Genomic DNA, 25,328 nt, shown 5'->3' with positions numbered 1-25,328 from the left:
AAGGCAGCTCTGTTTAGGAAAGTTTTTAATGTTTGATGGTTTATTGTGTTTTTAATATTCTGTTGGAAGCCACCCAGAGTGGCTGGGGAAACCCAGCCAGATGGGCGAGGTATAAATAATAAATTGTTGTTGTTGTTGGCAGTGGAGCCTTCTGGCCAAGGCAAAAATGCTGGACTACTGAGAGTGTGGAAAGCCAACTGCAATTCCACTTATAGCTGACAACAGAAGAGCAAAGGCTGTAGAGCTATCTGTTTAGGGAACAGTCTTGGTGGATGCAAGTTGTCTACCCTGCCTTTCTGGTGTGAGCTGCAGGTTAGATCTGTTCAGCTGAACAATAAACATATTTGCTTTGTGCCTAACTCTTGTGTCTGCTTTGCTTTCTTTTGGGGACATTGGCACTCTCCAGGGAAAGGACATGGCATAGATTTATGCAAACACCAAACTCACCACAGTTACACCCCCCCTCCCCCTTAAAAAAATACCCTCTCCAAATTTGGCAGCATCCATCGTTGGGGGTCATAAAAAGGGGGCGTGGGGAGGCAGGATGGACAGACTTCTATTCTCTAATTTGAATCAGGAAGATTCCACATCATTTTTTCCCTCAGCTTGTGTGTGTGTGTGTGTGTGTGTGAAAATACAGGATTGAACAGTGGCCTCTTCTCTGGCAGAGGTGGGAACATTTTGCCCTATGTGACTGCTAAGACACACCACTGTCCATTCTTCCCTTTGCACGCCTTCCAGAATATTCCGTGGCAGTTATTCCCAACCCACCATCAGTTGTGCCAGGAGGAGGGTATCTGCCATTTGATTGGCTGAAGGGCTTTCCCTTCAGCACCTTCTGGAAATTTATTGGGCTGCTACTCCATGCGGGGGTTGGGGAAGAGAAAAGGCAGAACGAAACCACTACCTCAGTCCTTGTCAGTTTGCAGCTGCCATACAACCCATAATCCCGGGGTTGGTTTTCCTTCAGCGCTTTGGTAGGCAGAGAGGCTTTAGGGCCCTGTCCATGCTGTTGGGGGGGGGGGCAGGATGCCTATGAATGCCCTAGGAATCACCAGTGAGGACGGAGCAGGATCGTGAGGGGATTGTGAATGAAAGAGTACTATTGTACTCAGGTCCTGCATATGGACACATCCGGTTGGCCACTGTGACAATAGGATGCTGGACTAAAAGGGCTTTTGGTCTGATCCCAGAGTGTGTCTTTCACCCCACGCCGGGTGAAAGATTCCTGCATTTCAGGGGGTTGGACTAGATGAGCCTCATGGTCCCTTCTAACACTACAAGTCTTTGATTCTGCTCTGAGCGGCAGAGTAGCACAGGCTACTCTAGGCACCTTGGCAGAGGAGGGCAAGGATCGGGGGTGGGGGGCACCGATACAGCTCCTTGCCAAGGGTGCAAGGGAGCCTAGGTACACCTCTGATGGCAACAGCTAGGAGTTACTGGTAACTAGGAGTTAAGAGGCCCATGGCGAGTCATTGTAATATGACATCTGTGGAAAGGAAGGACTAAAAGAGAAGAGTAGATGTTGCAAGGAGGGGAATAAGAGTTTGGAAGGAATATGAGAACTGCTAGGCTAAAGCATGGGCCAGATTGGGTTGAACACTACGCCAAGAGAAAAACAGAGATGTATTAATCTTGCAGCGCCTTGGGATGGTTAGATAAGACTGCCATATGTCGGAATTTTCCCATGCATTACTGGGATTTCAAAGGTGGAACTGATGTCCAGGATCAATCAAAAAATCGCGTTTTTGTAAAAAATAATAATATGCTCAACGACTTTGGGGTGTCTTGGTTTTTACTCTTTGAAATATGGCAACCCTGCTGTTAGAGCAAAGGAACTGGGAATTAAATGCTATTTCTGACGAGAACTCTTAAGTTCTCTAGGATGTAGCTGAGAGCTAGGGTGGTTGTCTGTTCTGACAAAGGGCAGTGTTGCAGGTTACTTGAGTCTCTCATCTTTCCCGCTCTCAGAAATGCAGACCGTTTCAGCTGCTCCACCATCAGCAGAAGATATTAACCAACTGAAGAAAAAACAGGGTGACTATCTCACACCCCCATTTGACCCACGCTTTCCAAATACCAACCAGACCAGGAACTGCTACCAGAACTACCTGGGTGGGTAAAAGAGGGGAATATGGCTGCATTGGGCAAGATTATTCATGCATGGTATTAAACCACTTTTGATATTTGTCAGAGGCTTTTCATCGTATATATGCTTAGATGCCCTTCCTAACATCTACAGCATGGGTAGGCAACCTAAGGCCCGGGGGTCGGATCTGGCCCAATCGCCTTCTCAATCCGGCCCGCGGATGGTCCAGGAATCAGCATGTTTTTACATGAGTAGAATGTGCCCTTTTATTTAAAATGCACTTCTGAATTATTTGTGGGGCCTGCCTGGTGTTTTTACATGAGTAGAATGTATGCTTTTATTTAAAATGCATCTCTGGGTTATTTGTAGGGCATAGGAATTTGTTCACCCCCCCCCCAAATATAGTCTGATCCCCCACAAGGTCTGAGGAACAGTGGACCAGCCCCCTGCTGAAAAAGTTTGCTGACCCCTGCTCTACAGCTTTATGTATTGTTATTATTATTCATATAGTATAGCTTTAGTAGTGTGGTGTACTATATACAGAAGTAATAAAGACCCATTGCTAATAAAGTTTTGACTCTGTTGCTCAGACAACAAGGCAGCTGGGGGAAATGCCTGTGAAAATGGCAAAAAAAGGAAATTCGGTATCAGGAGGACCCCCCCTTTTCAACCAAATGCTGCTTTAAATACATTCTGATACATAAACCAAAAAGTCAAAATTCTCCCCATCTGGAAGTAGCACTCTGTCTTTTAAATGAAACTATATTCCACTGTAGCTCACTAGCACCTCCTGGAGAGTTTGGGATTTCACCTTAGTGAAAGGATGGGTGGGTCTGCCAGTAAGCAAAAGCCCCCTCCACTAGATCTTTCACACTCCCATTGAGCTCAATAGGGCTTACTTTTTCTGACTAGACATGCATAGCTTTGTCCCTGGAGCCAAAGCCAAGAGGAGCCACATGCTCTTCTGCTTCAGGGTGTTCTGTTGGTAGGTTCAGACTGAGATATCTTATTTGAATGTATTACGGCTGGCTAGAGGAACTTTTAATCATTACTGGGAGGATGACTCCTGCTGGCTGGTACAAAGCTACAGCTGATATGGAAGTTAAGCAGACATTAAATTTCCACCAGTGCAGAAACAGGAGTGATGACACTTTAGAAGATGACATGTTGCTTCTCCTTCCTTCCTTGCAGATTATTACCGCTGTGTGAAGACCGTAAAAGCCAACGGCAAGGACGTCAAGGTGTGTGAATGGTACCACAGGGTCTTCAAATCCCTGTGTCCCATTTCCTGGGTAGGTAAAAAAAAGCATCAAGTTAGCTGCACTCTTTCTTTTCAACAATGTCTGTGAAGTTGTAACCAACATGGAGTTGAAACAACAGATATGGTTTCATTTTGTTTTTGCTTAACGTTTTGGGAATGAAATGGGGCTTATTTTGTACCTTGAACCAAATTTCGGCCTTGGGGAGGGGGGTGACAACCTGCCTGATTAAAAATTCCACCCCTTTAAAAAGGGGCAGCTTGATGCAAACGTAGCAAATGATAATTTTTTTTGCCAAGACTCAAGTCATGGCCTGCATTTGGGGCAATTTTTAGTATCTTTATGCAAAATCCTTTATCACAGAGGATCCTTGGAGCACAATCAGAAACATTGCAAGATATGCTGGCTGAAAAGCAGAAATATATGTATGCACACTATCTTTAAAGTCACTTCAGACTGCTAGTGCTCCCTTGCATTAAAAAAAAAACTTCCAGTAAGAAGAAAACTAACACAGCAGATTTGCCTTGAATGTTTTGTTTTATTTTCTTATGAGGACTTTCACACAAGAATGGTATCCCACACCTAGTGTTTGAAGTGTTGTTGTTCTGTCTCAGGATCATTCTGCTATCTTAGTCTGCTGCATAGACCAGGCCCAAGATTCTAGGCCACTAGCTCTTCAGGACTAGAAAAACCAGAATTTTGAAAAATACAGTATCAAGCTATGCGAAACATTTTCTAAATTTGCATAATTTATACGGGTCACAAAATCCAGTTTTCTCAGCATAGAATTTGGATTGCTTAGCCACAGATGAGGAACCTGTGGCTCTCCAGCTGTTGCTGGACCACAACTCCTGCTAGCTCCAACAAAACCAATGGTTGGGATAGTATAATGGGAGTTGTCACCCTAACAACACCTGGAGTTTCCCATCCCTGGCCTAATCAGATTATTCTAAAATTTAAAAAATACAGCAAAGGGCTGTATTGTTCTTGATCACAATATTTCTCCCTCAGGTGGGAGATTTTGGAATACTGTTTGAGAAGTGAAAATTGTGAATTATGATAACATTGATGATATTATTCATTACTGTGGGAATATGTAATTTGATTTATTTTGCCCTAAGTACTACAATGTCTGGGGCTGTTGACTAAGCTTCCGCAACCTCCTTTCTATTTCTCTCCCTTCAGATACAACGCTGGGATAGTGAGCGTGCACAGGGAACCTTTGCTGGTAGGATATAAACTTCAACCTCCCCTTGCCTTATGGACCCACAGCAGACCATCTGAAATAACTTACCGGTAGTCAAGCTGTTAGTTACCTCAGCAGATGTGACACTGAGTTAAGGTTATTTTGGTATGTTTAAAGAGGGGGAAAACAACATAAAATGTTAATTCAAAACAAGCTGAGGGAATAATCATTCTCAATAAATTTGTTCCTATAAATGAAAGTGTTCAGGTCATTTTCTTTCCTTTATTTCACCCCCTCCCTCATTCTTATGCATGAATGTTTGATTTATCTCCATCCAATATTGTTTAGAACTTTAGACCTTTTCCATTATCCTGAGGTGGCTTTCGAAACTGTTGAGCGTTTCTGCAATCATCTCTCCCTGTGAACTCTGAACATAAAAGCCACAGAAAATTGGTATATTTAATTTTCATTTAAATCTGTACAGGTAAGTTTTCCCTAACAGGTCAAACAACAACTTCAGGGAGATGGAGGTGCTTTTAATTTGGTGGGTGGGGAGCAGATCTAGTAAGAAAGTATTAGGATTAAATCCCCTCCAGTGATATGGTCATGGTCTGAATTCCATCCACCCACCCACTGCTGTGTCTTTTAAAGAAGAAGAATATAAGAAAACTGGTCAGTACTTCTTGTCATCTGACCATGTGGGACACAAGAGGCTTGAAGAATCACAATATCACAGAGCTCAGAGTGACTCAAAGATTACCTAGATCAGCAATTTGCAGAAAGCCAAGGTCCTGCGAGCACGTACTAAAGGCACACCCAACATACACTGGAAACAAATGAAAGGTGTGAAGTCAGGTCATAAACACCCACTCCCTTGCCCACACCCAAGCCTACAGGACCAGGGAAAAGGGTGTAGGGGAAATGTGGGCTCATGTACTGAGCAAGCACACACCCCAAGTCCCAGCTGAAAAAAATGATTGGGGTCGGGGAAAGCTACACACACCCTGTAAAACAGCTGAAGCGGGTGGGTGAAAGTGCATTTGAAGGGGAGTGTGGCAAAGGGGAAGCAAATCTCCGCCCAGAATAATGACTAAGGAAACAGGTGTGGGAAATATATTTACGCACGTGCAGCGTCCAGAGGGTTGGCAGCACTCATGAAGCTACGATGCCCTGGCCCCTGCCAAATACTGTGCCAAATTCTCCCACCCATATGCCATATCTGAGCCAAGAATACTGCCCACAACATTCACACGCCTATGATAGCATGCAGACAACACACTGTTTTTCCTTAGCTTGCAATTGCAATTACTTTTGCTTTTCCTGAAAGGCGGGGATCTAAGTGGAGCATATGGCTCCTGATTTCTATGACTCCCATAATACCCGCCCTTTGGCCATGTTGGCTGGGCCTGACGGAAATCAGAGTCCAACAATGTATGGAGGGCCTTCCCAACTCCTCCTATACACACTAGTCATCATGGGAGGGGTAGTTCAAAACATCTGGAAGGCAGCAGGTTAGGGAAGGCTTCACTAGGCTGTCCCTAGGGCTGTTCCCCAAGGTATCTACCCTATTTTGATCTTTACTACTGCATTTATTGCATTCAGTTTTACAGTTTTTGTAAATCGCTTCGAGAATCTTGCCAATCTGCACATATCTTCATAGTATAGGCACAACTACAGTGGCTGGTTAAAATGTTGGCAACTTTAGCAGCATGCCACAAAGCTGAATCCTACACATGGTAGCAGAGGAATACAACCAGCTCTGAGGAGCCAGACTATGCAGGCTTTTCACATAGCTTCCCTCAAGGCCAAATGGCTCTGCCTGTAGGCCTCATTGTTTGATGGCAGCAAAGCCATCAAATGTCAAAAACCGCACACCCCAACTTCTAATTTTTTTAATCTCTCCCCTCCCCACCTCTGTTTAACTGCCTGGGGCTTCCTGCTCTTGCTAGTTCAGATGTCTTATTAGCCTGTCTGCCCCACTCCCTGCTCCTGCGCCCTCCCCGGTTCTTGGGAGAGGCCCTGCTTCCCAGTCAGTTTCCTGCCCCCCCCCTCTTTCCTGCCCCACCTCCTGTGTGTGAATGACCAGAGGCACGGGAAATCCGTGCGCAGTCATCGCTGGACTTAAGTCACACACATCACACTCAGGAACGCCAGAGCTGAGAGTGGCCACCATACCCCAGTGGAAGATGCAGCCTGGCCTGCTGGATGCGTGAGAGTGGGTGACAGTGGGAGACTGCAGCACCTGGGGACTCCCTGTGGAACAGGTAAACATGCGGCAAAGCTACAGAATTCAAAACTGGGGAGGGACATTAAACAGGTGGGGAAATGTGTGCTGAACCCGTTTCCTCCTCTGCCCATTGAATCTCATGCAAAGAGAACCCAAAGAGATCTGTCTTTGGCCTTCCTTCTTATGCCCCAAACTTCCTCTTAGGGAACCCAGGACTCCTGGCTCCTTGCTTCTGATTTACCTGCTTGATAGATTCTATTTCAGAATCTAAAGTGTTCAGGCCTTCCTGCCTTCTCTTTCTTTCTGCCTCTAGAAAGCTCCTGATAGTGTGGAGAAAGGACACAGAACTTGAAGATGCTTCGGTTCTCTGCGAGATGTGCAATTTTACAGTCCGCTCCGGCCCTAACGTTAGGCAGGATGAAGTATTCTGATTGGAGGGCCAGATTTAGATGGACCTTTATAAAGCAGCAGATGTTGGATTATTTATTTGTTGGATAGATGGGGTGGGAGTGGAGGAGTGGAGCACCATTTAGGTTTTCACCCTCAGGCACCAAAGAAGGGTTTGTGTTGTCCTTGGTTACAGTTAGAGGTGATGAGAGCCAGAACTCATGGGTTTTCTTATGGGGAGACAAAAAGAAGTCAGACACCAGAATTCTAGAGGGTTAAAGAATTAGGACTCAGTATTTTGGAGAGGAACCTACTGATTATGATGGAGAAGCAGGAGGTGGGGTGGGAATGGGCTTTGGGTTCATGTGTTTATTGCTTTCCTTCATTGTGTCCCATCTCCTAACAACCCAGTAGCTTAGGGGGTACCTTTGTGAGGTGTGGCTTCAAGCTATCCTAACCCCTCAACTCATTCTTTCTGCTTTTCCTGTTGACGTAACTGTTTGATTCAGGGCCTCTGACTCACCCCTCGTGGTCAGGGTGGAAGTACAGGCCTGGTGCCTCTGCTGCCACTTTGATCTGGGTTTGAACTCCACCAGGCAGCTCTCCCCATGAAGCAAAGTGAGCAGTGGTGTGTGTTCTCTGGGAAATTAATCTAGCTCTCTATATAGGGTTTAGGCAAGGAGAGTGCCTGGCCTGAAAGAGGAGTGCAAGGACAAAAATAAAATAAAATAAAGCCACAGGGAGGGGAAAGGCTTCTCAGGCATCAGGGCTGAGCTGTGTGTTGTCTGTACAAATATACACATACTTATATACAGTATATGGATTTTATTCATTAGTTTGCTTTTTCTGTATGTTATATCCACAGCATCTTACAGTGCCATGAGAAAACAGCCAATCAAAAGCATAACATTAAAAGAAAAGAAAATTAATACAGTATGATTGCATCTTAAGCGCATTTAACTTGCACGATTTCAAGCATATACGGTTGAAGGCCACTAGCTGAAATCCCTCAAATTAAACGCAAGCAAGGTGGAAATATTAAAACCTCTTCTTACACTGGGAAAACTTGTCGGGGTTTGGGTGCTGGAGCTCCTCGTGCACAAACTTGGACTGCTCATGCATGAGGTACCAGTAGCGGGGAAAGCGGCCAGCGTTCCGCGTGCTTTTGAGCACGGGCGCCGGCCAAGTCTCACAATCCGAAGGAAGCTGAGTAAGCCGGGTGATGACTCCGAAGGTGCATGAGTTCTTAATTGCCTTCTTAATAAAATATTGCCTCGAGAAATAGAAGATACCCTGAATCTGAATAGATAGATCAACTCAAGGAAATTAAAAATTTACCTTAAACCTTTTACTCCCCTTTTACCCCAAAGAAAGACAGACACCGGTTATATCTTTAGTGGCTTTGGCAGAACCCGCGTAGGCTCGTCCCCTAAGCTAAGTTCTCCTAAGCTCAAAGTCCCTGCGCGCCCAATCTTCCGCGAGGCTAACTAAATAATACTAAAACCGAAATATCTTCCGCAAGCCTAGCCCTAGGCTGAACCTAAAAGAAACCTAACTAAGGCTAAACCGAATGATCTTCCGCGATCTAACTCTAACTAAAGGAAAAACCCATCCAACCCATCCAGCCCGCTCCCAATACCCTTAAACTAAACTTGACTTCAACTAAAACCCAACTAAAGCAAAACGATAAAAACGTGCCCAAGCGGGGAGCCTCAGCCTTTTATTTTGGAACAAACGTGACATCATGATCAATGCCTTGACCAATGAAATCACTGTTGCTGCCCTCCAAAAGGGCGGGAAGCAAGTTTAACGCTCATTAATAACTTTGAACATGACCGGAACTATAAAATAAAGGCGGATTAATCTCATTGGTGAACCAAACTATTCATTCTTACTTTCGCTTTCGCTTTTGCGCGTAGTAATACCAAAAGTAGTTCCCGAAAACCTCATTAAACAAATAAATAAATGTGGATCCTATGGCGGATCCGTGCAACGTATTCCGACAAAAACTCAATGCAAAAATAGCTTTTAAAGCTCTCCGCCTTGTTTGGGAAACAAAATCCTCTCTGCTTGCCTGCTCCCCGCCTTCTGCCTCAACTGACATGAACTACAGGGCTGTGAATGTGGCAGTGGCCCCAAGGTTCCTTTGGCCAGGGGTCAGATTCCACTCATATAATTTTAGGCTAACTGTTTACATTTCGGCTGCTCTAAAACTATTCCCTGCCCCCTTAGGCTCTCTCTCCTCAAAAATAGTTCAGTTGGTAGAGCATGAGACTTTTAACCCCAGGGTTTTGGGTTTGAGCCCAGTATTGGGCATCCCTGCATTGCAGGGGGTTGGACTAGATGACCCTTGTGGTCCCTTCCAACTCTACAATTCTAGGATTCTACAATATATGGCCTGGCAGGCCTTAATGATATCCAGGGAGCAAGTCAAAACAAGGCTTGGTGTGGCCAGGTAAGAGAAAGGTAGAGAAAGAGGAAGTCTGTGGCACAGGACACCACCAAGCTTGTTGCTCAAACCAAAGAACCAACCTGACTGGAAGCTTTTATAGGTGTTGGACCTTATCATGTGATCTGCTCTGGCCAGTTGAAATTTCATATTTCAGATCTCTGGTGGGCCATGCTGTCATCTCCTCCTTTGGCTCAGTGGTGGCGCATAGAAATTTTGTTCTCCCCTCCCCAGATTCAGGGCACTTGGAAATAAAGCCTAGAAGAAGAATGCTGTTTGAGGTTGTGTGTTTTATTTTTATTTTTTAAAAAGAAAATACAATCAATTAAAGCTGAAATGTTCACATGTTTTTCGTGACAAATGTTGTAGATGGACAGGATGCACGGGTCTGCTTATTCTATGCCTTTCTCTCTTCCCCCCCCCCCCCCGCCGCATATTCACCTGTCAAAGGCTCTAGGTCCCTGTGACCATGTTCTCGGATGAGCGGAAAGACGGGAGCCCCCGCTTTGGGAAGCTTCACTTTCCTGTTGGCCTTTGGATCAACTCCCCAAAGAAACATTTCGCCAAGCTGGGACGCAGGTGGCCTAGTGTGGGGTCTGTCAAGTAAGTGACTGCCTTGTGGGGCCCAGCTAGACTGATCACGGACCTTGTTGTTTTCCTCCCCTGTCCCTGTCCCCTTCTCTTTAGGGTTTATTCAATTAAGATTTCTTTGTATTTTTGCAAACCTTAAAGATTCCACAAGCCCGCTGATGCCTCCTCCTCCAACATGGATGGTGCCATTTCGGCTATATATGAATAGGTACTCGGAGAATGAGTTCACTGTTAGTACATAGGCCGTTCTGTTGCTTGTCGGTCTGCCTAAAACACTTACTCATTCAGGCAAAAGAGGCACCATGAAATAGGGCAACTGTTAAGAAGATTCGCAGCCGTGGGACTGGTCCATCCATGAGAAATCACCTCTCAGGAATTACAGAGAAGAAAACCATAGCAGGGTGGTCTGTATATGTGGACTTCTGTGCCTTTCTGACATCACACCAATCCAGTTCTCACATCTATTTGCATAATTGCAATCCCTAGCAGTAATTGGCAATTAGCAGCTGTGCATTCCATGCCACCACTGGCTCTCACCTCAGACTAAGCCGTGTACATGCACTGTAGCCTTTGCCTGGTTATGCAGCATTCAGGGAAGCATCATGTGCTCCAAACCACCACTATGGGGTGGGGTTGCCAGGGCTACGTTACAGGGGGGTGGGGAATTAATTCAAAGTTAATCCATTCAGAAATCGTATGGGATATTTTAGCAGGCAAAGTACACAGCAGAACACAAATGTGTGATCTGTGCTAATGAAATGGGGACTGCAATGAACGAACATTCTCCGGGGCTTGGGTAAAATGAACAAAACAGACAAAAACTAATTTGCAATCAGAATTGAGCAAGAACTTCTCATAACCTTTTTACTCAGAAGTGAAGAAAAGTATTGCTAGGCTTGCCTTACATCAGGAAAATTCCTGAGATGTCCTGGTTTTCAGGTGTAAAAGTGCCGTCAGGGGAATTTTGCCGAATCGTATGTGTGGGTTTCTAAAAAAAAAAAAAGCTCAACAAGTTTGTGGATGTCAGGAATTTAACTTTTTGAAATATGGCAAGCCTACGTATTGCTAAACTGTCCCCCTTCACCTTTGTTTTGGCACCAGTCATTTCCTGATGCTGGCAGCAGCAGCGATTACACTTCCAGGAATTTCAGCTGCTGGTGGGCACCATTTTTCTTTAACCCACCAAACTCCAGAGTGAGGGCAGGAAGAATTGCCCTCACTCTTATTTGGCTTCATTATGACAACTAATACATGATGTCATCATGAAGCTGGTGAGTAAATTGGGGGGGGGGGAGGCATGTACCAGCAACCTGGAGTACTAACCCTCTAGTAAGTTTACCCTATTATTTGGCTCCTTTTTGCCAAATTACTGAAATGTTCCCTCCTAGTCTTGTAGTGACACAGTTGGGGAGGGCATTTGGGCCCATCACTATTTATGATTCTACTTGAGCAGGTTACATCATAATTTAACTCACCTTATCCTTGTGAAACTTTCCTGCTGTCCTCCAAGGCTGCCTGTCTATAAAATTTCTGACTATGTGCCAGAGAGATGGTGACTTGTTTAAGGGGAGAGATGGCTTTGCTGGAAACCAGGGGGGTGGAGGGGAGAATGCTCTTGTACTTGGGGGCCTGCTTTGGGGTTTTTCATAGGTGTTGGGTGGCTACTGTGAGAACAGGATGCTGGACTTGAAGGCCCATTGGCTTGATCCTGCACGCTCTTGTTATACACTTATGACTTGCCAAACAAGTTTTGAGGCAGAGTAAGTTTGTTACGGTAGATCTCCCGCCTCTGAACCCAACAGCTTGGCCGCTGCATCATCCTGTCATTGTGGTGCCACCCTTGCTGTCTCTTTGAGTCTGTCTATCCTCTTCACAGATCGACATCCTCGGATACGGCCAGCCGTGGAAGTGAGCCTGTGGAGATGCGCCCGGCCACCAAGAATAAGGCCAGTCGACACAAGAGGCTTTCAACGCTCTTCCAGCGGGGTGGGACTGGAGTGCCCACCAGCGGAGGCAAAGGTCGCTGGGCCAGTGAGAAGAAACTGGCCGATCTCATTGATCCACTGCCCGAAGACCGAGTTGAGCCCCCGTTGCAGGGAGAAGTGCCAGGGATCCTGAAAATCTATGGAGGCGACATCTCCACAGGTGCCAACTACAAGAGTGTGCTGGCCACAGCGCGCTCCACTGCCCGGCAGCTGGTGCAGGAGGCGCTCGACCGCTACGGCGTGGCGCAGGCCAATGCCGAAGATGCGTATGTCTTATGCGACGTGGTTGGCAACATCCACAGCACAGATGGCTCCTGGCAGGCCCAGTATCTCCGTGCAGTAGGCGATTCTGAACGCCCGCTTGTGCTGCAGGATGTGTGGAAACCCAAGACTGGCTGCACACGCCGTTTTGAGATCCGCCGACGATGTGATGTGGAGAGGATGGCAGAAGGCGAAGATGGCGATGGGTCTGGTAAATGCGGGGTTGTTGGCAGCGGGCAAAGCTTCCAGGGAACCGCCAATAGATGCTCTTCTGGGTCCTAGGTCTCAATTTCTGCTCTAGGGTTTCATGGTGTTTTCAAGTTCTTCAGAAGCTTGGTTTTCATTCATTTCATTTACCATCCAGTTAGGTTTCTAAACCTTATGATTTGTCAGGAAGAGATCAAAAAGCTTTGCCACTGCAAAGAGGCTAATCTTCATTGTCAAGTGCTTGTGGAATTAGCATGTGGAATTTGTTTTGCCGCAATATGATGTGGTGATGGTCTTTAGTTAGCTTCTAAAAAGGCTGAGGCCAATGCATGGAGGACAGATTGGTTAATGGCTATTAATTCTGAGAGCTGAAAGTATATTCAAGGGCAGTATACCTCTGAGTACCAGATACAGGGGGCTAAGTAAGAGTGCTCTCTCTCTCTCTCTCTCTCTCTCTCTCTCTCTCTCTCTCTCTCTCTCTCAGTTTTATTTATGATTTTCCAATCAACAAACATGCATTGCATACATTGGATTCCTAAGTACTCACACATTACCTTTTTCACAAGAACAATTTTCTTTATATTGGAATGTGGGCACACAGGCAGCTGCAGTGGGAAACCGAATTCTAGGGACTACAGACTAATGTGGTCCCCTCTCACACATTCCATACATGTAAATCAGGGGTCAGCAAACTTTTTCAGCTGTGGGCCATTCCACTGTCCCTCAGACCTTGGGGGGGGGGGCGGACTGTATTTTGAAAAAAAATATGAACGGATTCCTATGCCCCACAAATAACCCAGAGATGCATTTTAAATAAAAATACACATTCTACTCATGTAAAAACACACTGATTCCCGGACCATCCGCGGGCTGCATTTAGAAGGCGATTGGGCCGCATCCGGCCCCCAGGCCTTAGGTTGCTACCCCTGATGTAAATGGAGCAAAAGTCCTTAACTAATTGAATGGGAGACAGAATTCCAACTCCTTGTATACAAAGATATCAAAGGGGAAGTGTGACAAAATTATTTTCCCCCAAAACTGCTTGGATATTTCCCAGTACTCCTTCCCTTCCATGGGCCCCCAACTTGGGATAATTTTCAAAATATATAGGTTAGGTAAGGGTATTGCTTTTATTTTGCACGACTATTCACATAGATTAGATTTGTCTGTCTGCCTTCTCTCCCTGCCTCTTGTAGGTATCTCCCAGGCCCGTCGGCAGCAATCTCGCCGCTCTCGGGCCGCCTCAGGAGGCCATGTAGCCCCCAAAGAGAGGGCGGACAACCTTTCCCTCCGTCGCAGCATCAGCGAGATGAATCTCAGCACAAAACGCCGCAGGGACCGCAAAGGAGTGCTGAGCATGGCGGTTGGGGAACCACAGGAAGCAGGTCCGGCTGAAGAATCACGACTGAAGGCAGCGGAGGGGGCCGAGGGCACAGCGGCTCCTCCAGCATCTGAAGCAGAGGCCATGGATGTGACCAACTTGGAGCAGCTCTCACAGTGCCTCATACAACCACCAACAGAGCACCCCTATTTCCTACAGTTGTTGGGCTACAATGAAAAGCAGGTAGGTCCACTTTCCTGATTGGAAGATTGGGGCAGTTCTAGTCTTTCCCAACTCTATGGTTTTGATGAAGCTGAGTGACTGTGGGGTTCAGGGTCTTTCAGGTTCCATGTCAACACAGAGTTGGGAAATACTAGAAACTTCTGTTGAAGGAAGGTTGGTTGCCCTCGCCCCCACCCCTGTCAGCCACTCTTGCCCTCTCTTATTATCCCATATTGCCAGGAAAAGACAGCAGAATTAAATAAAGAGGGATCTGCCTAGGGGGTAGGGGAGAAATTCAATCCACTTTGGATCTGAATGCGGACCTAACAGATTCACACTTTCTGAAACTACATGCAAACTGAAGCACAGCTATCCTTCAAAATTTGCACTTGTCTGAATTTCGTGGTGCAGTTCTTTAGCCAAATAATGTGTACAAGCATGTGTCTATAAAGGGAAGGTATTAAAAAAGTGTATATTAGTAATAAATAAATAAATCAAGCAAGCAAGCTTTATATTTGGCAAAAATTCTGGTGAAATCTTGTGTATCTCACGGGAAATTGCGAATGGAAACTGCATATAAGGAGAAACGTGCACTCAAATGCTGACAATTTTTGTGAAGGCTTTTTTTTAAAAAAAATCACAAACTATTGCAGAAATGTGGAGAGAGGAACTTAAGAATGCAAAAAAAGAAAAGAAACTGGGAGAAATTGAAATTGACAAGACTCATCCACAGGAATGAATGACCCAAGCAGGACACTTCAGTATCAGGCCACAGGGAAAGGCAAACACACACACATACAGATGCGGTCTGAAAATGGTACAGCCCAGAATGCTGTCACTCCAGCCTACCACCTCATTCAGATTCAGGTGTAACCCAATCCTGAGTGAAGTCAAGATGATCCACTGAATTTCTTCAAGTTTAGTTCAGGCAACCTCTTAGAGGAAAGGGAGCAATATTTACCATGCATTTACACGGGGGGGTGGGTGGGAAGCCGCCTCCTTCCTAGTGAGCCACAGCTGAGCCACCAGTATAAAAACCTCTGATGTGGTGACTTAGGGCTCATCCAGACTTCCTTTTGTGCTGAGTTTCTAAGCACAGGACTGGGATTTCCAGGTCTGTGTCCAAGCATTTCCCCCACTTCTGCTGTTTTCCCTGGGGGACACCCCCCACCACCACCATTTTACCGCTGAATTGGAGCAAACAGCAAGTGGGTTTTCTGCAGATTCAGTGGTAAAATGCAGCTTTTTCTGGGGAAAGCTGTGGGGCAAAATAAAACCTGCTCAGGCACAGACCTGGAAATCCCAGACCTGTGTTTAAAAGGATGTGTGAATGAGCCCACAGTGGATCTTTTAATTGTTGCATCAGCCACACTACAGCTGACCTGTGACTGTTTGAGCACCCAGAGGATCTCTTACCCCTCCAAAGCCTCACCTTCATTTGTTGCATCTGTTGCTGCATCCCTTTTGCCGCTGGCTCCACCCACCCCTAAGGAAGTTGCCCATGAAGGGACTGAAAAAGTTTCCCACCCCTGGCCTAAAGGGCCAATGCTTCGGCCAAGAGCCCCACTGGCCCAACACATGGCGCTCGGGGTAGCTCAGGGCCACTAGCAGGAATGGCAACCACTGCGGCTGATCTTTTCTTCCTTTGTTGCTCTATTCCCCTTCTCTCTCTTTCACCAACAGGAGTTTGTAATCCACGTGATGACACGCCGCCGACACATTTTTGGCCGCCCTGAGCGCTGCCCGGCTCCGGACCAATCCAACTATGTGGACACGTTCCTGAGCGCCCCAGACATCCTCCCGCGCCACTGCTGTGTTGTGTCTTCGGTGCCCCCTGCAGACCCCAGCCAGCCCCGGGGCTCGGCCATGGTGCGGCCCTTCCGGGGAGCATTGATAACCCACAATGGCGCTCCACTCCATCGCCAGGTGGAGCTGGCTCCCGGAGACTTGCTGGGAATGGGGCAGCACTTCCTCTTCATGTACAAGGACCCACGAGCTGCAGCTGCACCGCCGGCCTGGCTGCCCAAGGCCTGGGTGTCCCCAGGGTTGGTGGGGGCCTTGGCATGCCAGGCCTGCGGCCGTTCCCTGCAGGAGCGCCAGGAAGCTTTCCGGGCCTACCTCAAAAGCCGAGAACCTCAGCTGCGCTACCGGCCCCAGGAGCAGGAGGCCCTCTTGGCCGAGATTGTGAGGCTGCAGGAGGCGCCAAACTGCAGGTTGGGCCCTGCCTTCCTCTTTGGGCTCTGCCTGGAACACGCCGCCCGGGAGCTGGAGCCAGGACACCTTCCCAGGTTGATAGCTAGAATCGCTCAGCAGGTCAAGGAGGCTGTTTGGGTAAGTGACTCGCAGTTCAGTTCATGACCTTTGCGCCGCTTTGACGTCCTTCCCTTGTATTCCCTCTACCTCCATATCCAGTTCTGATGCCCTTTATGTAGGTCTGTGTATAAGATGAAATTGATAATCAGGCATGGCATGGAAGAAATCCAGCATTTGTAAAAACATGGATCCTTCTAGCCCTTAAGGTCTCCCTGAAGGCAACTAAAGTAGTTCTAGCTAAGCAGCATTGGAGCTGGTATGAGAAAGCATGTAGGAAACTCTGAGTTCCTAAGAGGAAGTTGTAAATGTAATGAAAGGAAATAGATTTTCCCCATCAGTTCCTTCAGTACCTGTTTTCCATGGACTTCTTTCCCTCTGGCTTTCAGGCATGAAAAGGGTTCAAGGCTACTCTGTATTGGGTTCCAAACCTCCATAATTCATTTTATTTTTTCATATCCTTCTTCCCAGGAGAAGATAAAAGAGATTGGAGATAGACAGCCGGAAAAGTAAGTAAGAGTTAAAGTATGTCTCATATTTGGCTTCCAGAACGTGCTGTTCCACATCTTGCAAGATGTTTGAGAGGTGCTATACTTAGAATCTGAGGAGTGTATCTTAGTTTTCGTCAAACTGTTAAATTGTTTCCTAGGATGAATTCTTGAAGTTGCCTTGTCTGAATGCAGTCCTCATGGACACATTCTGGTATTAAAATGGGTTGGGGTTGGTGCCAGGGACTTGGAGCTTTCACCATACAGGTGTAGGGGTAGAGTGATGCCTCTACAGCAAACAGCACAATGGGCATTTTCAATTTAACACCGGGGGGCCAGACCCCTTTTCTCTGTCTCTGAGGGAGCTACAGACATTCTAAGCTTCAGTTTGCTCCGCTTTATTTGATGTAGTGGTCTAGCGAATAAGTTACCTTTGACATAAAGAGACAAATATCAGTTAGGTGACAGGCAACTGAAGAAATATTGTGTGATGCATGACAAATTATCTTGCAGGTGAAGACATCCTTGCATTGTTTAGTTCAGGCATGAGGGAACTGAACAAGATACTCCCATTGTCCCTGATGATTGGCCCTCCAAGCTGGGGATTTGGAGTCCAAACAACATCTAGAACAGTGCTGTTCAACCCTGGGTCCCCAGATGTTGTTAGACTACAGCTCTTATTATCCCTGACGCGGGTGGTGCTGTGGGTTAAACCACAGAGCTTACAGCTTACTGATCAGAAGGTTGGTGGTTCAAATCCCCGCGACGGGGTGAGCTCCCGTTGCTCAGTCCCAGCTCCTGCCAACCTAGCAGTTCAAAAGCACATCAAAGTGCAAGTAGATAAATAGGTACCACTCCAGCGGGAAGGTAAACGGCATTTCTGTGCGCTGCTCTGGCTCGCCAGAAATGGCTTTGTCATGCTGGCCACATGACCCGGAAGCTGTACGCCGGCTCCCTCGGCCATTAATGCAAGGTAAGCACCACAATCCCAGAGTCGGACACGGCTGGACCTAATGGTCAGGGGCCCCTTTACCTTTACCTTTTAAGGTGGCAATTGCTTAAACTAAGCTGACAAGATGATTGGAGTTGTAGCCTGACAACATCCAGGGATCCAGGTTGAAGGACTCTGATCTTAGAAGGCCACAGGCTCCCCCTTCCCTGGTTTAGTTCCTTCCAGTCTTCTGCAGCTTTAACACTTCCCACTCTTGTATAAGTTACTACCTCCCATGTGTCAGCTCCTTCCATCCAATTCTATGAAAAAACTTTAATTTTGGCCTTTGTATGATAGATCTTTCTGCAAATGCCATTCGAAAATCAATAGCATGATAACTTGATGGGGGGGGAGCATAACTGATATGGGGTGGCAGGAGGAGGCAGATTTTCTGAAGGAGAATATCAGTATTATTTTCACCATTAAAACAAACAAACGGCACGTGTATGCTCCGCTGCTGGAGAGGAAGAAGCATGCAGTAATTGGGAACAAACTGCATTTTCTGTGATGGAAAAAAGATAGTTCAGTCAAGGGTGCTGTGAAAATGCAACATCTCCATTGCGTTAGTTCAGTTGTGGGAAGGCAATTTGTACTCACTGCAGAAATGAGTAACAACTGTAATGCATCCAGAAAGATCCATAGGTAACAACATATTAGTAAGTCCTCCTTAATAATATAGCCAGTGCAATAGCAACATTGCAAACGTGGAAGGCAAATCCACAAGTAATGAAGACCTAAGTCCCTTGGAAGCAAAGTTCACATATGTCAAGAAATCCTGAACTCGGTGTGAACTCTGAAAATTTGTGGAATGGATTGAATTCCAAGTAGTCAGCCCAGCTGTTGTTTTAATGCCCCAGCCAAGAGTCAGCTGCCTCTGGGCAGCAGGTGAGAGCACCCTCCTGTCATTTGGCAGTGCGCTAATCCCCCTTGCGCTGTCTGATCCCTACAGCCAGCAGGACAAAGGAGAATCGGGAAATCTCAGCATTGAGGAAGTGGCTGCCGACTTGCGCCCCCTGATGCTCTGGATGGCCAACGCGATGGAGCTGCTCAACCTAGTGCAGAAAAGAGTCCTGGACATTGAGAAGGACCTGGACTTGGAGGGTGAGCCAAGAATCCTGAATATTCCCTGAGGTCAGATGAGAGTTGAAGGGTAGCTGTTCGTCAGGATACCAGGGTTCTCTAGGATAGAGGGCCAAGAAGAGACAGATAAAGGAAGACCCTAAGGGTTAGAACTTGATGACTGAGGGCTGTTTGGGTTTTCCAGAAAGGGGAAGGGTTCAAACAGCAAGGGAGCTTATAGTTTCTGTGGGGGGTTGTTCTTTTTGTTTCTTTTCCAGAAGGTCAGTATTTTGCAGAAGAGATTCAAGCACGTAACAGGAAATTTAGGTTTGCACAATTCAGATGGACCGAAGCACTCTTGTTGTGCTAGCACAAGGAATACACATTGAACAATTTTTTCACAGTTATTAAAGTGACAGGGAAATGCATTAAAAAGTATCGGGAGGAGCAAATAATCTCTGGGAAGACGTGGAAACACCCCACAAACAAATCAGGATGAATGCTCATTGTCACAAAACCTCCCCACAAACCAATAAAAACAAATGCTCAATAAAGACAGGACATGGCCCAACCTCTGCATAAGCTTTGTGGTGGAGCCTTATGTGAGGGACGTATCACAGAACTCTCAAGACACTCCACTGTTACCAGATGAATAAGGCATTATGCCAGTTTGCCAGGCAAGGCCTCCCCCAGAGAATCCTGGGAATTACAGTTTGAGGAGGATGCTGAAAATGCTGCAGTAAAGATGCGCTACAGTTCCCATCGGAGAGCAAATGACTGTGCGACCAGTTTGCGTTCCTGTGATGTAGCTGCACCCTCAGACTCGCTCTCTTCCCCGTTCTCTGCAGGAGCTTCCCACAATGCATTGCTCTCCAGTGACCTGGAGACGTGTGATGAGGCAATGGCGGTCTTGGACGAAGTCATCATGTCCACATTTCAGCAGTCTGTGTACTACCTCACTAAGGTGGGTGAGCAAACTCTTGACGATCAAGCCCCCCCCCCCCGCCTCCCCTTCTCTTCCCACCCACCCTTTGTAGTAGCCTGTGTTTCTCATCTCCTCACCCAGCAGACTCTCTACTCGGCTCTTCCTGCCTTGCTAGACAGTAACCCCTTCACGGCCACAGCTGACCTGTCCCACGTGCCGGAGCTCAGCAGCATGCCAGAAGGAATCCAGGGGACCCTTGCCATCTACCAGGCCACGCTTGAGTTGACCCGTGACTGTGACTTGCACCCAGACCTTGTCTCGCAGACCTTTGGATATCTCTTTTTCTTCTCCAATGCCTCACTCTTTAACACTCTCATGGAGAGAGGTGAGCCTAGAATAAGCTCCTGTTTTCTCGGGGTGGGAACTAGAAGAAAGGCTCAATAGCCCATTTTGTGAATGAGCAGGGCACTAGCGGATGCTCTGCCATCACTCCCATTTGCATGTGTCCTGCTTGTGGGTTTACTACGGGCATCAGGTTGGCCACTGAGAGAAAAGGATGCTGGGCTAGACAGGTGTGCTGGCCTGATCCAGCAGGCTCCTCTTGTGCCTTAATGCCGCCTAGCCTCACATTGTCACACACAGCTTCCCTGTACATAGATCAGGATGAATGCACTGTGAAACAGGTTGTATGAAAGCGATTATTGAGTATGTTGTAATAAGAAAAAATCTGTTGCAACAGCTTCAATAAAGATCAAGCTTACTAGCTGCTTTGCTTCAGAAACTTCTCTGGTTGGTCTCTGTTTTTTACTCCTACCAATGGAGAACCTGCAAAGGACTTTGCAAGGGCTCTTGTGTACCCTATAAGGGAATAAGGGCAGATTTTTTCTTATTACAGTGTGGAGGAGCTAAATGGAACAATAGTGATAGTGTGCGACAGACTAGGACTCCTGGGTCTTCTGAGAAGCAAGAACAATCCAGTGAGACACAGGGTGTGTGGGAATCAAGGCAGTGAGTTATAATATGTGCTAGATCTGAGAATGTTTTCACAGTGAGGCATAAATCACTTGTAAGTTACATTCTGAGAAAGCAAAAGAAGTAGGAGAGACAACTCTTTTATATCTTTTTTCTTTTTCTTTTTTTTGAGTGAGCATTCCAAACAGGAGAGGTTTCACTATTAACATTGCAAAAATGTCCAGGGAGAATGCCTGAAACCTCTCTTCATTGCCCCTGACCAGTGAGAAGAACAAATCCCCTTGCAACCCTCCCCCCTCCCTCTCCTGTTTCCTCCTATTTTCTGTCCTGGTCTCTGGTGGAAGCAGGCTGTTTCCTGCCTGTCCCAGAGTTCAGGGCTGCCCCCAAGCAGGACAGGAAACAAGCAGGCTGGCTTGGGGCGGTGGCTCCCTCATTCAGCATTTGCAGAACACAGGGGGATGGGCAGGGGGGGATCCCAAGACGGTTTGCTGAGGAAGGTGGACGATCACCCAGGCTCTATGTTCTTAACATGCTTTCCCCTTTTTCCAGGCAGTTCCCACCAGTCCTTATTCCAGTGGGCCAAGGCGGTGCAGATCCGAACCAACCTGGACCTGGTGCTGGACTGGCTACAAGGGGTGGGCCTGGGGGATATTGCAACTGAATTCTTCCGCAAGCTCAGCACCACGGCCAACTTGCTGTGTGTTCCCAAAACCAGCTTGCTTCAGGTGATTGTTCCCCCTTCTTGGGGCTTGAGGGTTAGGGTGGCAGCGGCTCAACTCTTGGGCATCAGAATCACGCATGCACACACCACAAATACTAGGTGTCACCGTTTTTATCTGGGAAGAGGTGACTGAAGGCACAGAAGAGGGAAACTTCATTTCTCCCCCTTTCCTCTGTTATGGTCTGTTTCTTTAAGACGAGAGTGTGCTGGAGAGACTATTAAAAATGAACAACATTTTGAAGCTTTGTGTTCAAGGAGGAGGCCTGATTTAATGGACACAGGTGCAGGTTTCTGCAAGTCCACACCAGTGCAGGTTTTCCAGTTGGGTTCAGAAAACAGTAACTTGAGGTTCTCAGTTTCCCTTAAAAAAAAAATTCTAGTCCCTATGGAAATAGATGCAAAAGGGGGTGTGCAGTCATCTCAGACGCATGACATTTGTACAAATGTGTTGGCTATGTTGCCAGCCCTGCTGCTGATGCCTCCTTATATCTGACAGAGGTCAAATACTTCATGTAAAAAACCCACCCTTAACAACATACAAATATACTAATTTGCATAAAATATGCAAGTTGCAGAATCCCACATATCTTGTTGCAGAATAGTATTCATGTTTGTCTGAGCCGATCTGGATTCATTGGCTCTGTAAGTGCCTTCCTACCCTGTATCTGCTTGGGGTACACTCTGGTTTGGGATTGAGTTGTTTTAACACTGTCACAGAGGCAAAAGCTACAGGTATAGGGTGAACGGTTGTGCCTTATAGCTAGGCATGGTATGCAATGAAGTGACCTTTCTGTATCTTGCTGCTAACACTTGGAAAGCGTTTTGCCAATAAACTGCTTAAATCAATTTAATTAAAATCTCTTGACTGAGAAAGGGAAGGCTTTTCTCACTAAGCATCCAACATCTTAATTTTCCTTTAAAAAAATGTTACAGGTGGGTAGCCGTGTTGGTCTGCCATAGTCGAAACAAAATAGAAAATTCTTTCCAGTAGCACTAAAAAATTCCATTTCATGTGGCTCAATGTGGTGCCTTCCATAGTTCCAGTTACAGGTGGGTAGCCGTGTTGGTCTGCCATAGTCGAAAGTACCTCCTTGACTTACTATGTGCATAGTCGATAGTTGATAGATACTGGAAAGAATTTTCTATTTTGTTTTTTTAAAAAAAGTGTGTGCTTGTCAAAACTGCAGATGGCAGCTGCCATCTTAGAAGAGGCATCCTCCTGCCCAGTGCTGTTTTTCTAGAAAGGAAGTTTGTTTCTTCCTTCAGGGCTATTTTTTCCATTCATAAGGAAATGTAATTCTTTTAATATGTCAATTATCACATGATTTACCAAGTCTAGTTTCTGCCCCTATTAAGGTAAATGCTGCGGTTGGAATAGAGAAAGAGCTAGCCAGTCATGGCAGCCGCTAAGGAAGAATGGGTGTTTCGTGGGTCTTTTTCTTCCAGGGTTTATTGCTAACCTCTCTTTTCCCTGCTGCACACAGACTTCCTGGTCACGCCTGAGAAATGACTATCCGGCACTGACCCCGGCTCAGCTCCACCACGTGCTCACAAATTACCAGCTGGGACCTGGGCGGGTGTCTCCCGAATGCTGGAGCCCACCTGAAAAGGAAAGAGATGAGATTGCACATAGTAAGTCAAGGAGGTGCTTTGTTTTTGACCCACACAGGGCTAAACTACCACCACCTCTGGCAGGATTTCTGTGCCCTCATCAGGCGGAAATTCAGCAAGTGAAGCTTTCCCCATCATTGCATTAACTCCACGTTGGGGACCTGCCACATCCTACACCCAACACCCAACCCTGCTATCCCTCTCTCTGCCCTCAAAATGTGGAAATCGGAACATTGAAAGCATTTCACATCTCATGTTATTAGTAGTTTCTCCTATAGTCTCTTACTAGGAATGTATGAAGGCAGTGCTGTTTTTGTTTGGACTCGTATCTGTGACAATCAGCACTGTTTTGTTTCTGCTGCAGTTCGGCTTCTGCCAAAAAAATATGTTTTTCATCTCTGTCTGCTATCGCCAAATTTAATGTCCTTAATTTTAATGACATAATTAATATACAATTCCACACCATTTCAGTGCAAAGAAAACACCAGAAAGCCCGGGGGAAGGGGGCACGTCATTAATAACGTGTCATTTGCAGACTAAAAAGACAAGAACAACAAGTGCTTCTCGCATTTGCTTTCCTGATTTCCACACCTGACCACAAACAATCACACAAACTGCAGCCATTTCTGTCCCTACCTCTTATCCAGAGGGTGTGATCCATGTGTCATTTAGAGTAGAGCTACTGGTGCAGTTGCCCAGGGAGCAGCTGGGAGCGGGGAGACGGGTGTGAGACAGACAGGGTGGGCCTCACATTTTTAAATCTACTCAGGACACTGAAATTTCCAGCTAATCCCCTGGGTGCAGCAGCCTCTAGAGCAGCTTGAGCACACCTGTTGTTTTAGAAATGCCTTTTCTTCCCGCAGGTGACATATTTGAGAGTTTCACAGACCACCCGCCCCTGATCCTTCCATGTGACGGTTTCCGCTTGCGCATCTCAGAGCCTGTGTCAGACGACACCCTCCATCGCCAACTCACACGCCTGCGACGTTTCCTCTGGGAGCTGGAGCGCGAATCTCTTCCAGCCAACCAAAGGGCAGTGTACGGGTTGGATCCCAGCCAATGAGAAGCAGGGCACACACCACCACAATGATCAAATGGCTCCTGAACCCCTGGAAACTCTTGCCAGTGGACAGGCGGAAACCCCAAACTGATTTCGGAAGGGTGGAATCATCCAAACCAGTTATTGCTTGTCTGAATACAGGATTGTCCTGAAGGTCAAAGGTCATTGTGACATCCCACAATGTGAGAGCCTCGTACCCACTGCCGAAACTTGGTAGCAGACACTGATCTCAAGGACCAGAAGCCTGGAAACTTCTCTGAGAGATCAAAGCTTCTCCCCAACCCAAACTTCACTGTTATTTTTCAGCCCCGCGAAAAGCATATATTGTTTATAGCAAAAGCTACCTGTATGTAGTGCTTTTTCCTCAAATGCAATAAAATTATTAACTTGTGACAAAAACATTGGACAGATATTTTGATGTGATGGGAAGCTCCCATAAAAAAAATCCAGTTGACATCCATCTGTCTCGGGAGACAATGGACGTATGCACAGTCACATGTGCCTTGAACACGCTTAAATGGGGAGTTGCACAGTGTTGCAGGACAGGAGGATATTAGGAGTGCAAGGAGGAGAGTGTCTTGGTTACAGGACTCCTCGTGGGTGTATATTTGTCTGGTTTTGATTGTGTGTGTGTGTCTGCATGTGAAACACTAGGTTGTAGGGAGTGGGAGAAAAGATGTTCTTTGGTGTCTTCTCCACACAAGCCTCGCTGTCTCTGGGACGTGCCTCTTTCCCATTGTCCCAGGCCACAAGTACTATCTTTGTCGGTGGCGTCAGGTCCACGGCTGCTCCTGGAATTAATCTCTGAAATCTGAGCCTGGGAAAGACCTATGAGCTCACCCCGTCCACCCAGCCAACTACCCACACCATATGCAGCTCCCAGCAAAGGAATCGTACCAGGATCTGGTTTTGGAGTGATCCAAGGATATCGCAGCCAAGGTGTAAGAATCCAGAGCCATTCACCTGAGACGCAGCAGTGGCCGGCGTGGAGAGAAGGGCAAGGGAAA

At 46.7% G+C, this 25,328-nt stretch overlaps 2 protein-coding genes across 3 annotated transcripts; both read left to right on the top strand.

The window, feature by feature from the left end:
* Positions 1–654: 654 nt before the first annotated feature.
* On the top strand, positions 655–4,619 carry LOC117059381 (cytochrome c oxidase subunit 6B1). 2 transcript variants are annotated; one of them, XM_033171070.1, is made up of 4 exons: positions 655–793; positions 1,972–2,115; positions 3,281–3,381; positions 4,534–4,619. In XM_033171070.1, the coding sequence occupies exons 2-4, from the start codon at positions 1,974–1,976 to the stop codon at positions 4,585–4,587; spliced, it is 297 nt and encodes a 98-aa protein (XP_033026961.1). In that variant the 5' UTR covers positions 655–793; positions 1,972–1,973; the 3' UTR covers positions 4,588–4,619. The 2 variants fall into 2 exon arrangements, with proteins under 2 accessions (XP_033026961.1, XP_033026960.1); XM_033171069.1 differs by lacking the exon at positions 655–793 and adding an exon at positions 900–954.
* A 1,814-nt stretch (positions 4,620–6,433) lies between these two features.
* Positions 6,434–24,663, top strand: RASIP1 (Ras interacting protein 1). Its single transcript, XM_033169700.1, has 12 exons — positions 6,434–6,798; positions 10,048–10,200; positions 12,065–12,645; positions 13,838–14,205; positions 15,868–16,515; positions 16,966–17,003; positions 18,923–19,074; positions 19,881–19,996; positions 20,102–20,342; positions 21,479–21,654; positions 23,135–23,282; positions 24,125–24,663. The coding sequence occupies exons 2-12, from the start codon at positions 10,067–10,069 to the stop codon at positions 24,322–24,324; spliced, it is 2,802 nt and encodes a 933-aa protein (XP_033025591.1). The 5' UTR covers positions 6,434–6,798; positions 10,048–10,066; the 3' UTR covers positions 24,325–24,663.
* Positions 24,664–25,328: the final 665 nt, after the last annotated feature.

The sequence above is a fragment of the Lacerta agilis genome, chromosome 14 (genome assembly GCF_009819535.1).
Source record: "Lacerta agilis isolate rLacAgi1 chromosome 14, rLacAgi1.pri, whole genome shotgun sequence".
Classification (NCBI taxonomy): domain Eukaryota; kingdom Metazoa; phylum Chordata; class Lepidosauria; order Squamata; family Lacertidae; genus Lacerta; species Lacerta agilis.
The sequence above is the reverse complement of the archived record's forward strand: the minus strand, read 5'-3'. Positions and strand labels throughout refer to the sequence as shown.